The sequence below is a fragment of the Cnephaeus nilssonii genome (assembly GCF_951640355.1).
Source record: "Cnephaeus nilssonii genome assembly, chromosome: 9".
Taxonomy (NCBI): Eukaryota; Metazoa; Chordata; class Mammalia; order Chiroptera; family Vespertilionidae; genus Cnephaeus; species Cnephaeus nilssonii.
This window is the reverse complement of record NC_137080.1, coordinates 87,963,896-87,977,796: the sequence shown is the minus strand read 5'-3', so window position 1 is coordinate 87,977,796 and position 13,901 is coordinate 87,963,896. Positions and strand designations below refer to the sequence as shown.

At 41.5% G+C, this 13,901-nt stretch overlaps 1 protein-coding gene across 1 annotated transcript in view; it reads right to left on the bottom strand.

Annotated features, from left to right (window-relative positions):
* KIF6 (kinesin family member 6) overlaps positions 1-6,875 on the bottom strand; it is a gene marked incomplete at its 3' end in the record, with an annotated part of 382,214 nt that extends 375,339 nt beyond the window's left edge. Inside the window, exons 1-2 of the mRNA XM_079781145.1 lie at positions 6,766-6,875; positions 2,684-2,793 (exon numbers count right to left, since the gene is read on the bottom strand). Of these exons, the coding sequence (XP_079637271.1) occupies positions 2,684-2,793; positions 6,766-6,831 (176 nt within the window). The 5' untranslated portion in view covers positions 6,832-6,875. The remainder of the gene's footprint in view (positions 1-2,683; positions 2,794-6,765) is intronic.
* Between the last annotated feature and the right edge of the window lie 7,026 nt (positions 6,876-13,901).

Sequence of the window (13,901 nt, the reverse complement as noted above, 5' to 3'; positions counted from 1 at the left end):
ACTTTGGGGAAGAGCTCCATATGATCTGGCCACTCTGCTGCCCCTTTAACCTTCTTCCTGCCCCCCACCCCCCGCCCAACCCCCCACCCCAGCTTACTCTCCTCAAGCCACACAGATGCCTTCTCTTCAAACAAGCCAGGCATTCCCCTGTCTCAGGGACTTTGCTCTCACTATATTCTTGGCCTGGACTTCCCATTCCTCAGATATCTGAATATCTGGCTTCCTTGCCTCCTTCAAGTTCTTGTTCAAATGTCGCCCTCTTGTCCACCTCCCCTGAGAGGCCTGTGAAATGCTGCCACCTTCCCTCCCCTTTGCTGCCCTTCGCCAGCACTCCTCTGTCCCCTTCCCTGCCTTAATTGGCTCCATGGCCCTTAACACTTTCTGACCCACAGTGTACTTATTGATCTGCTTGCCCATCTCCTCCCACTAAAATGTAAGCACCATCAGAGCAGGGGATGGGCTGCCCTCCCTGCTGTGTTCCTAGCCATGAAAACAGCTCACAGTGAACGATCAATAAATGTTTATTGGTTAAGTGGATTTTCTTGGGAGAAAACAGCCTTAAAATGCTTACACAGGTATCTCTGATATGTATAAGTTAAATATTTTATTAATATCTCTATTTAAAATACCAAACCAATATTTCTAATTCAGAGATTTAGAATGATCAAGTGATTTAAAAATAAACAATCAGCACTTTTTCTTTGTGATATCATTTCTTTACCATTTATTTTTTAAATTTATCTTTATTATTGAAAGTATTACAGATGTCTGCTTTGTTTTTGGCTTATTTTTTGTTTTCCCCATTGACCCCCTCCTCCCCACAAACACCTCTCCCAAGCCTTTGCCACACTATTGTCTGTGTCCTTGGGTTATGCATATATGCATATAAGTTCCCTGATTAATCCTCACATTCCCCACCACCAGCTTCAGTCTGTTCTATGTCTCTGGACCTATTTTGTTCATCAGTTTATTTTGTTCATTAGATTACACATATGAGTGAGATCATGTAATACTTGTCTTTCTCTGACTGGTTTATTTCGCTTAGCATAATACTCCCCAGGGCAAACAGCACTTTTTCAATAACCATATATGTATTTAAATTCTCTCTGTATCTATATAACCTAAAGAATACTTTGGAAAGGGCCAATTCTTAGAGGCATGGCCAATTTTTCTTAATAATCAAACAGAATCATGCTGAATAAACTGTTTTAGCCAAGTGTGGCTTGTAGAGAATGGTGTAGGCCAGCTGTTCTGAAATCATAGCTGCTAAGGTATGTAGCAAGTTTACACCAGTGGGAGAATGCCCCCTTTGGAAAAATCCAATCATTTACTATAAGGCTACTTCTTACAGGACAGAATGAAAGGCGATGGGGAGCCAAAAAGACAAGGTGAGGACCGCCCCACTGTGTGAGCACATGCTAGCAATCCTGCCTGTACTTACTGTGAAAGGAGACCCAAGACAATGGGTGAGGTGGGAGGAGAGATACATGCATGAGCGACAAAGGGCAGAGTTGTGAAGACCAGAGAACTTTATGAGACAAACAGATAAGAGTTAATAAACATGAGAACCGTAAAAAATAAAATATCCAGGATGGTTTTATCCAAAGGGCAAGGGCAGGAATAGCCTCGAAATAAGGACCATGTAAAACAGTCCAGAGAGAAAAGCAAGGGAGCAGTTAGGATGCCTTCCCCCGAACCCAGCAATCCGCCACCTCAGTACAAGCCACAGATCAAATATGGGGTTAACTTGGGCTCAAACTTCTCCAAAAATCAAAAGTGGGGGTTAAGGGAAATCACATAATCTGCAACTGGAGAATAAAGACGTTGTGAACGAGCCATAATCCCAACATTCCAGGCCTGGCTACTGGGGAGTGTTTGGACTAAAGGCACGGGTGACGGTCCAAGGGTGGCTGCTGGGTCATTTTCACCTGAACTGCACGGCTCAGCACTGTCCGAGAGAAATGTAACGCAGTCCATAATGTGAGCATATGTGTTATTTAAAATGTCCTAGTAGCCACATTTTTTTGAAAGTAAAAAGAAACAGGTGAAATTGGTTTTAATATATCTTAGCACAATATATTAAACATGTTATCATTTTAATATGGAATCAATATGAAAATATTCTTGAGATATTTTACATTATATTTTTTCGTATTAAGCTTTCAAAAATCTTTTATGCACTTTCCACTTACTGGCTTCAGTTTGGACTAGCTACACTTCAAGTGCTTAAGAGCGACCTGTGGCGAGTGGCTGCTGCGCTGCACAGTATAGATATAGGCTGTTCATGCGTGCGCTGAGGTCTGTATATCATTTATGTTTTAAAGAAGGCTCACCTATACGGGATACAGATGGTACCTTAAGTTCTTATCTTTAATAATGTTTATTCATGCAATGAACTTCCTATAAGTGCTAAATCCTAGAGAGCCAAGTAGGAAAAGGATAACACTGATGTGGCAAAGAAAGGCTGGGACCTTGGGGTACCATGGTGGATACAGAACTACACCTTCCTTTCAACTTTGGGCACAGCAGTGAAAAGACAACTTAAATTCTATCTTCCAGATGACAGAGAACTGCACTGCCTTCTTCCCAGCACATGGTGCTAACGATTTCACAGTGGATATGAATGCAGTACGTGTTCGTTCAATAGCAAAACAGATATAAAGAAGGAGAAAGATAAACTTACTTAAATCTGTAGCTTTCTCGCTTATTATTCACAAATCCATCTGCCAAATCACGAGGCAAGATAATTTCCAAGCTCGGTGTTACATTTTCGTCTTCATCTATGGAATAAATCTGCAAACATGAAGACAGCAAATGAATATAAAATGGTAAATTTCAGGCTTGAACCATGACCATATTATTATGCTGTGCACTGTAACCTTATAAAAAATATACTTTTAAGATAAAAAGTCAAAACAGAGTACAATTTGGGTAATTTTCCTCTTTGAACTGTGTGCAGCCTCAAACAAATATATGAAATTGAACAGGAGGTAAAACCTAAATCAATGCTCTGTCAAAGCTCGGATCCTCTTTGACTAATCTAATATTCAAATTTGAACATTTGAGTACCTCTGTTGTTGAGAAACCAATAACCCCGAAAACAACATTTTATCTAAATATTGCTTTGGAATTATGGACCAGAAATTAACACTTTATTATAAGCAACAGCATTTCTGAGCATTTATAAAATGCTAGACAAGAAGAACAAAGGACTAGGTCAGAGGCTTCTCAGAGAGCTCAAAAGAATGCTCTCATTCAAGTTGTGTTCAAAGAAGCCCAAGCTTTCATGACACATATCCAGGCATTTCATAAAAGATACGTGGTTTCAAAAGACACGTATATTTCATGCCTTTGATGTCATTTTCAAGGTTGTACTCCCAGCTCAGCCACTAATTAGCAAATGACCTGGGAAAAATCACTTCACCACTCGAAGCTGATATGGAATGAAGGGTCTTAATCAACCCCCTTTCAACTTAATAGTCTCTGTCTTCTTGGTTACCTACTCCTTTATGTACTGGCCAGAAAATATCAACAGTCAAGCTTATAAAAAGATCATGTGGAATAAAGAAACGCCTATGATTTTGTGTCCAAAGACCTGGCCCAACACTAATCTCAATTTACCAGATGTGTGACCAGCCACCACTTGGTTGTATAAGAGTCCTGGTTCCTTATACCTAAAATGAGGAAAGCAGATTTGCCTCCCTTACAAGATTGCTGCAGGGATCAAATGACGTCACGGAAAGGAAGCATTTTGTAATGCACCATAAAAAAATGTTAGTCATTAGATTTAGAGGTTTTTAAGAAAGACTTCTTGTCTTTCACCAGGAAATAAAATTATTCCTAACAGGCAATACTTCCTGTTTAAGACCCATTAGATGCTTGATTATGGGGGAAAGTCCTATTCCTAAACAAATAAAAACCCACCTAAATCTCCAGAAAATCTGAATAATTTTCCTAAGCAGACTTCTAGTGAACATTCTCATTAAAAATGTGAAGAATCTATGTAAAATGACATTATTTGTAGAAAGTAATGGCATCAGGTTCATGGCTTTCTGGCTAGGTTTTCTCAAGAGACATTTAAAAATTATATCCTGTAGGTCACTACATTAAAAAAAAAAAAAGATTAGTGCCCAGACAGGTGAGTAAAAGGGATTGTAAGACGTGAAACATACAGCCGAAACTGGTTTGGCTCAGTGGATAGAGCGTCAGCCTGCGGACTGAAAGGTCCCAGGTTCGATTCCGGTCAAGGGCATGTACCTTGGTTGCGGGCACATTCCCAGTAGGGGGTGTGCAGGAGGCAGCTGATCGATGTTTCTCTCTCATCAATGTTTCTAGCTCTCTATCCCTCACTCTTCCTCTCTCTGTAAAAAATCAATAAAATATATATATTTTTAAAAAAAGACGTGAAACAAACAGGAGTGAGGGCTGCCATGCATTAAAACAAACAAACAAAACGACAAAAACCCTGTAGCACTCAGCGTTCAGAAGACAAGAAGGAACAGCTACTAGCATAGGAATAGCGACCCACCACCATCATTAAGCCATTCTTTGGGGCATTACGAAAAGCCCCTTATAACCAGAAAACATGTTTATTTCAACAGATTGACTTTCTATCCTTAGTCACAAAAGGATTTGAGATAGAGTAGTTCTTTAAGAATAGAAGACAATTAGATCTAATGAAAAGATGAATATGAAAATATTTCAAAATACACAAAGCAGTATACAAATGAAAAAGCATTGCCATCATCAGAGGTTCATCTTAGGTATTTTCTGATTTATTAGCCTATAAATTACTGTAGTGCTTTAAGAAATAAGATTAATGAAGCAGTGGAACCATAAAATGAAGAGGGGAAAAAAAAACACAACCACTCTGAGTCACTCTTGGTTTAAAGCTACAAGCAGCATTTCCAGTTTGAGAAACAACCATACAATTTTTTGGGGGCAAAAAAGATAGGATGCAAAAAGTGGGATTTCTAAGGGAGAGCAGGGATACACTAACTCAAAATTTGTTCATCTGTGCTCTCTCGATTTTGTATATGTGGCATCATGTTGCATCTCAGTGAGAAACCTGACATTATGAAAATACAGTATGACACCTAAAAACACTTTTTGAAGTACCAATCTACTACACAGCATCCCACAAAAGAAATGCAAAAGAAGGCACATTAAAATACCCAAACATTGCACTTTAAGAAAAGAGAAAGTTCAATATTAAATCCAAGATGCTCCATCAACCCATCCACAGTTCTGCCTCTGTCCTCTCACATCACCATATCTAAACACCTGCTCTGACTGCAAAGTCTATGTGGACAAGTTCAACATTTTTACTAAGAATCTAGGGGGGAGGGGAGGCAGGCATTACATACACCTTTTACATATGATGCAATTTTTACAACCTTCTTGTAAGTGAATGTAAGAGGAAAGAAATTTGGAAGAAACCCATATCAACTTTCTATATTGCTTTATTCCTTGTTTTTAAAAAGCCAATCTTTCCTTTGGAGTCTTCTCATGCATCTTTTCAATGCATTTCACGAGTAAAAAAAAGTGATGACAAAGACACTATATCCTCCTTGTCTGAGGAGAATACATAAATGCACAAATTACACATGGTAAATGCTAAGCTATGAGATGCTGTGATGTTACATTTATACATGTGCCCAGTGTAGAAATATAGATATGGGCTAGAGATAAAATATTAGTAATCTCCCCATTCCAGGCACTGATTAATAAGACTCAGACTGTCCTTGCCCAAATCCCCACTTTGTGAGGCAAAAAAGGTTTTGTCTGAAGAGCCAAGAATTTGGGAATAATAATAATTTAAAAAAATCCTACGTTAAAATCAGGGCTCTACCACTTGAGAGGTGGGTGGCTTGGGCACATTATTCATCCTGAGACTCAGTTTCCTCATCTATAAAATGAGGAAAATGGCATTAACTTCGCAGGGTTTTCATGAAAACCAGAGATAATGCAGACAAAGCACATTACTAAGAATGGCTATGGAGAGAAAACGAAGGAGAGAAAACGAAGTTTTGGAACATTTAAGAAGCATTCAAAGTTTCTCTTCTCAGAGCAAGGGCAATGTTTTAACTCTCTCTGTACCCAATACTAGAGGAAGCACCTAGTAAGTGCTCAGCTAATGTTTTCTGAATACCAGTAAAGAGTATATGAGTATCCTTTGTGTCAGGATGCATAAATATCTATTTACATGTGCAATAAGCTCATGTTTCTGCTGCAGAATGAAAATACAGTCAACTAATTCTAAGGGCCTACTGTGTGCAGAGCCTCTGTGTATCTGTATTTGAATCTGTTATCTGCAACATCTCAGCCATGTATGGACACGCATCTCCTGCACGCCTTGCCTGAGTGTGGGACACAAGTTTGAGTGCATGTGTGTGTGTGCAGAGATGCGTGACCATTTCCTAGGAAGGGGCAATAAGTGTGCCTAGTTGAGGTGCAGCCCACGTGAGTGTACAAACACCCATCAGAGCTTGCGTTTGCCCCCGGGGTGAACAGGTGTGCCCGGGTGTATGCATGTGCTCTGTGGAGCGTGTGTCTGCGCTCACAGGGCTGTGCTGGGTGGGAGTGCCCGGGTGTCTGTCTGTCCGAGTCCTGAGAGCCAGGCTCCTCGGACAGAGTTTGCAGGATTCCCTGAGGCACCCTGCACCCGAAGCCCAGCCCCTCCCCAGGGCCCAGGCCCCACGCGTGCCGCCCCTCCCCGGCCGGGGAGGCCCGCGGCTCCGACACCCTCGCTGCTCCGACCCGTACCCCTTGCGGCTGCTTCCGGACAGTGGGCTTCACCCTGGCGAAAATCTGGATCGTCTGCTTCACCATCTCCTCCTCTGGCACTGGACTGACCCTTGACCTCTCAGGCCCAGGCTCTCCAAACTTCTGATTCCCACCACCTCCAGCGAGCGGCAGCCTTAGCAACAGTAACTAGGGACACTACCCAAGGAGCAATGCGCCAGCCAGGACCGCCTCCTCTCGCTAATTGGTTGCTAATGGAGTGCCCTGCCCCCACCCCCCAGGGAAACACTGAGGGGCGGGGTTGAGGGGGGCTGAGCGGAGAGTACTCCGCACAGGGGAGGGGGGCCTGGGCTACAGGCTTAGCTCCAGATCTGGAGAGTGGTTAATGGGGTGACAACCACCATGCCTTTCCCTGTCCCTTAATCCATTCTTCCCCTTTTTAGCACTGAAGTCATTCTGGTTTTTTTATTATTCATTCATGGAATAAATGGCACTTGATCTGTGACAGCAATGTGCTGGCTGGGGAGGGATCCTGAGCTGCGCAAAACTGCCTCTGCCCTCTTGCAGATTAGGTCTGATGAGGGATACAGATTTTCATTAGGAAATTAGAAATTATGTCGGGGTAAGCAAGGGGTTCTGTGAAGGTACCTCATCCAGCTCTGCTTAGGAAGAGGCAAGACTGGAGAAAGGGGGACTGTTTCCCAGGCAATGGGCTCCTTTGCGCAGTGTTGGTGGGAATGTAAATTAATGCAGCCACTGTGGAAAAGAGTAGGGAAGTTCCTAAAAAATATATATATGAAAATAGAATTGCAATCCCACTCACTCTTGGGTATATGACCAAAGATGAAATCAGATGCCTAAGAGATACCAGTATCTGCACTCCCATATTTATTGCAACATTAGTCAAGATGTAGGCCAACGTAATGTCCACTGATGAATGAGTGGATAAAGAAAATGTGATATACATACTGAAATATTTTTATAGTTTTCCTTATATCTACAATACAGTTATATATATACTGAGTGGCCAGATTATTATGACTACCCCATCAGTACTTCATTGGGTCACCTTTTGCCTTCAATACTGCAGCGATTCTTCTTGGCATTGACTTCATGAGATGTTGAAAGGTGATGCGAGGAATCTGACACCATGCCTGATGAATAGCACTGTCCAGTTCTGTGAGATTTGATGGTTGTGGAACCAGCTGCCTGATGGCTCTTTTAACTTCGTCCCACAAATGCACAATTGGATTGAGATCTGGTGATTGTAGGGGCCATCTAAGCAAGGTAAAGTCTCCCTCATGTTCTTGAAACCACTCCTGCACAATACGAGCACCATGACATGGCGCATTGTCTTGTTGGAAGAAGCCATATCCATTGGGATACGCCATCAACATGATAGAATGAACTTGATCAGCAACGATACTTAAGTATGTTGTGCTATTCAGACGTTGTTCCACATGAATTAAAGGGCCCAAATCATGCCAGGAAAACATGCCCCAAACCATAACACTGCCCCCACCAGCTTGAAGGGTTGTACTCATGCATGTGGGGTGCATGTTTTCATGCTGTTTCCATGAAATTCTCACTCTGCCATCTGCATGATGCAACTGGAAACGTGATTCATCGGACCACATGACTTTTTTCCAATGCTCGACTGTCCAATCCTTGTGTTCCTGTGCGAATTTGAGACGTTTTATCTTGGTAACTGCAGACAGCAAAGGTGTTTGAACAGGCCTTCAGCTTCCATATCCCATAGGATGCAGTGTACGGCTAATTTGCCTACAAACATCAGGTGGTCATAATAATCTGGCCACTCATTGTGTGTGTGTATATATATATATTAGAGTTTACCATGTAGAGCTAGAACAGATGAAATTGAGTGTATCTACTGATAAGATGGTCCCAGTACTGCATGTAAAATATAAGTGGAACTGATTTTCATATCCTTGCAAGACAGAAATTGCCTTTTCTATTTGTATAAAAACCATCATGCTCACCCTAAAATGACATCCCATGGGCATTAGAAAACGTTAAATGTACTTAAATGTGAGATGGAATATTATTCTGCCATAAAAAAGAAGACCCTGCCATTTGGCAATAACATGAATGAAGCTGGAGGCATTGTGCTAAGTGAAATAAGGGATAAAAATAAAGACAAAGACTATATGATTTCACTTACACGTGGAATCTGAAAGAGTGGAACTCATAGAAACAGACAGTAGAATGGTGGTTGTCAGGGAATGAGTGGGGGAAATGGGGAGCTATTGCTCAAATGGTACAAACTTTCAGTTAGAAGAGGAATAAGTTCTGGGGATATAATTTACAGCATGGTGATGATAGTTAACAATTTGTATTATATACTTGGAAGTTGCTAAATGACTGAATCTTAAATGTTCTCGTCACACAGAGAAAAAGTTAATTATGTGAGGTGATGGAGGTGTTAATTAACCTGGTTGTGATCATCTTTTCGCAATATACACATATATCAAATTATCACATTGTACATCTTAAACTTATATTTCAGTTATATCTCAATAAAGCTGGGATAAATAAATGAAAGGATGAGCACCTCAAAAGACACTGCTAACACATGAAAAGATATTCAGCATCATTATCCACCAGGGAAATACACATTAAAACCACACTGAGATATCACATACACTATCAGGATTTAAAAAAATAGCAACAAAACCAGAGCTGACATGGGTACAGAGAAACTGAGCCATTCACACTTTGCCGGTGGGAACGTGTAGTGTAAAATGTGTCATGACCGATACGGGTACTCTAAAAAAAAACACAGTTTTGCAGTTTTTTACAAAACTAAAGATGGAACTACAATAAAATCCAGCAATTATGTTCATGGGTGTTTATATCACAGAAATGAAAACTTTTGTTCACACAAAAACCTGTGCATGAGTGTGCATAGCAGCTTCATTCATAATAGCTCCAAACTAGACAGAATCCAGATGTCCTCCAACCAAAGAATACTTAAATAGGTGATGGAATACTATTCAGCAATAAAAATGAAGGGACTACTGATACATATAGCAATGTAGGTGAATTCCCAGAGACTTATGCTGAGTGAAAGAAGCCAGACTCAAGTTAAATGCTGTATGATTCCATTTTTATAACATTCTTGAAATGACAAAATTATAGAGATGGAAAGCTCATTAGTGGTTGCCAAGGGTTAGGCAGGCAGGGAGGGGGTGAAGTGGCTATGGCTATAAAAGGATCCTTGTGATGGACTATTGTATATCTTGACTGTGGTAGTGGTCATAGACATCTACCCATGTGATAGAATCACATAGGACAAAGCACACACACACACACACACACACACACACACACACACACACACACGTAAGTGCATATAAAACTGGTGAAACGTGAATAAGGTTGAATAAGATGGATGAATGGCATCCATGTCCACTCCCTGGCTGTGACCTTGTACTGTAGTTAGGCCAGATGATGCCATTGGGGGACCTGGGGAAGGTGGAGGTAAGATCTCTCTGTATTATTTAACACTGCATGTGAGTCTATAATTATCTCAAAAGAAAATGTTTTTTTAAAAAGAAACTCTTAGAGAATGAAAATACCAGCCACAAACTGGGAGAACATTTTGGCAAAACACCTATCCGATAAAAAGCTCGCATCCAGAATACCTAAAAACTCTTAAAACTCAATAATAAATAGGAAAGCAAACTACCCAAGTAATTAAAAAAAAAAAAAGAAGGTGAGCAAGGATTTGAACAGATAATTCCCAAAATATGGATGGCAAATAAGCACGGGAAAAGATATTTAATGTAACGAACCATTAATTAAATGCAAATTAAAACCACAGTAAGACACTACAATACCCCTCTTAGAATAGCTACAAATAAGGAAAGAAAACTGGTAATACCAACAGTGAGTATGGATGCCAGCATCTAGAACTCTCAGATAAGCCTGGAGAGATGGCAAGATGGACCAGTCACTTTGAAAAAGTTTCATAGTTTCTGACATGGAGAATCACATATATACTTACTATTAGACCCCGCATCCCTACTCTTAGGTGCTTACCCAAGTTAAAAGAAATGTAAACAGTGACTATTGTGGTTTTATTCACAATTGCCCCAAACTGGAAGCAAAGTAAATGCTCTTCAGTGAGTGAATGGATAAACAAACTGGTATGTCCACACAATGAGAAGGAATGGACTGTTAATGCCTGTAACAACATAGTTGAATGTCAAATTTATCATGCTAAGTGAAATTTATACATAGTATAATTCCATTTGTATGACATTCTAGAAAAGACAAAACTATAGGGCAAGAAAACAAATCAGCGGTTGCCAGGGGTGAGGGGTATGGAAAGATGTTGACTGAAAATGGCCATGGCAGAGGGGTTTTTTTGGGAGGAGTGATGGAGCTGTTTCATATTTTGATTGTGTGGATGAAAGGGGCCACATGCTGACCTGGCAAGCTCAGGGGAGGCCTGCATGACAGTCTTGCAGACTCAGAGACCTAAAGTAACCACAAAGGATGGTCTGAAATTAAACTTTAACTAAACGCAGTTATGGTGGACAGTTACATCCTAGGCCAATATCTTCATTGACAAGGTCAACCTTTACCTTAACTGAGCCTATCTGTCTTTTTGCATCTATAATAACACACCCTTGAAATGTCTGGGTAACTTGTAACTTCCCTTTTTCTGGAGCCCCTGGGGCACAACCAAATGTGGTGGGCGCCAGGACAGATGTCACAAATTCCTTTATTATCATGTTAATTGTTCCTGCACCCACCTAAGTATGTGTCCATCATTTTACTTTTCATCCAATCCCAGGGGTTTCCTCTGCTTTGCTTTATCCCACCTCCTTAATCCATCACCAATGAATTTCATGTAACCCACCTATGTCCCTCCTTTGATTGCAATTTATAAATACAGATGTAACCCGCCATTCTCCGGAGCATTATCTCAATTCGTTGAGGTTCTGCTTCCCAGCATATGTCAACAGTTTGGCTCAAATAAACTCACAAAAATTCTTTACAGGTTTCAATGGTTTGGTTTTTTTTACATTAACAATTGTAATTATGGTTACATGACTAGATACATTTGTCAAAACTCATAGAACTATTGATATACTAAAAGGGGGGAATTATACTGTATATACATTGTACTAGTATCAAAAGGGTGAAAAAAGAGGATGTGGTATGAACAGGTATGGCAGAGCAGGGACTGAGAGAAGGAGCGCCAGATTGTTGTGGAATGGACTTGGAGGCTTTTTCACTTGCTGCTGGGTGGTGAGGAAGGAAAGACTCAGGATTGCATAGCTGGGTCACGGCCTCACCTCGGCTGCTGTGACTACGGCTGCAATGGACATGGGAGTGCAGGCATCTCTCCACCATACTGATCTCGGTTCCTTCAGAAGTGAGACAACATGAGTGTTTGTATACACAGAATGGAATATAGTTCCCATTAAAAAGGTGGAATTCTGCAATTCAAGATGACACTGATGAAACTGGAGGGCATTATGCTGAGTGAAAATAAGCCAGAAAATTCACAGATCACTATATAATATATATAATACACTGAGTGGCCAGATTATTATGATCTCTGAACGCATAATAATCTGGCCACTCAGTGTATATCCTATATAATAAAAGGCTAATATGCAAATTGTCCCCTCGACCAGGAATTCAACCAGCAGGCATGCTGGCCAACCGCCCATGTCCCCTCCCCCTGGCCAGGCTGGCTGGACCCACAAATTCATGCTATATATATATATATATATATATATATATATATATATACACACACACACACACACACACACACACATACATACACACACTGAGTGGCCAGATTATTATGCATTCAGAGATCATAATAATCGGGCCACTCAGTATATATATATATATATATAGATAGATAGATAGATAGATAGATAGATAGATTTTTCAGAGAGGAGAGATGGGAACATCAATAATGAGAGAGAATCATTGACTGGCTGTCTCCTGCACACCCCGCACTGGAGAATGGTCCACACTGGAGATCAAGTCTGCAACCCAGGCATATGCCTGACGGGGAATCGAACCGTGATGGCCCGGTTCATAAGTCGATGCCCAACCACTGAGCCTCGCCGCTGGGCCGCAGAGGATCACTTTAAGTGCTGAATCCTGAGGTCCAGGCTGCAGGCTAGTGGCCTTTGCCGTCAGGAGTGCTGTGAAGTCAGGAAGGACACTATGGGTCCAGGATGTGGGAAGTCACACCTTCCACGTAAGCTCCAGGTCCCATGATCAAATGCATTGATAAGAAAGCTTTATGGGTTCAGATCTTGCTTCTGTCACACCTAAGGGCATGACGTTGAGCAAGTAATGTATGCTTCGTCTCAGTTGTCTCATCCAAGAAATGGGGATGGACGATAACAACAGCTACCTTAGGGAGCTGCCATGGAGATTATGTGGCACAGGCATGGAAAAACGTTACCGTGGAGACCAGAGAACAGAAAATGCTTCAGAGCCAAAGGGTTCAGACCTCTGCACCGGGATTCCTTCGATTGTGAACACCTCCTCAGGGGCAGAAACTATGGCGTGTATGTGCTTAAGACATACCAGGGATTGCAAAATCAAGTATCTCCTGGGGCCAGTGTGGCTAGCAGGCAGGTATATGACAATAGGGGGTGGTCACTGTGACCTGGAGACCATTTACCCCTAACTGAAAACATTCTCTTCCAAATGGTTAAAGCACAAGATTATCTCAATAGAGCACATGTGCCCCCCCCCCCCCCCCACCCCCCCACCCTCTGACGTTCACAACCTCTGTTTCGGTTCCTGGCATAAACGACTTCAGGAATTCCCAGGCCCAATGCCTCTGACAGGTTGACCTAAATCTCACACAGGTGGCCCTGATGGGTGTAAGTAAGCTTGGGGATGAAATCTCCAACTCTTTTCCACAACGGGGTACATTCCGTATTCATATCTCCACCTTATCTACTTGCTTGCATGTGGGAATTAAGATGCCTTTCGATTATTCAAAAACACTTCTTGAGCCCTGCCTTTGCCAAAACAACATATAATTGCAGCCGGCAAATGAGCCAGGGCTGGTAGGCCTCGGAGCTGAGAGGAATTAAGCAGTGCCTGAAATGAATTAGTCTCGGGGCCAGTTAACTGGTTTCTGT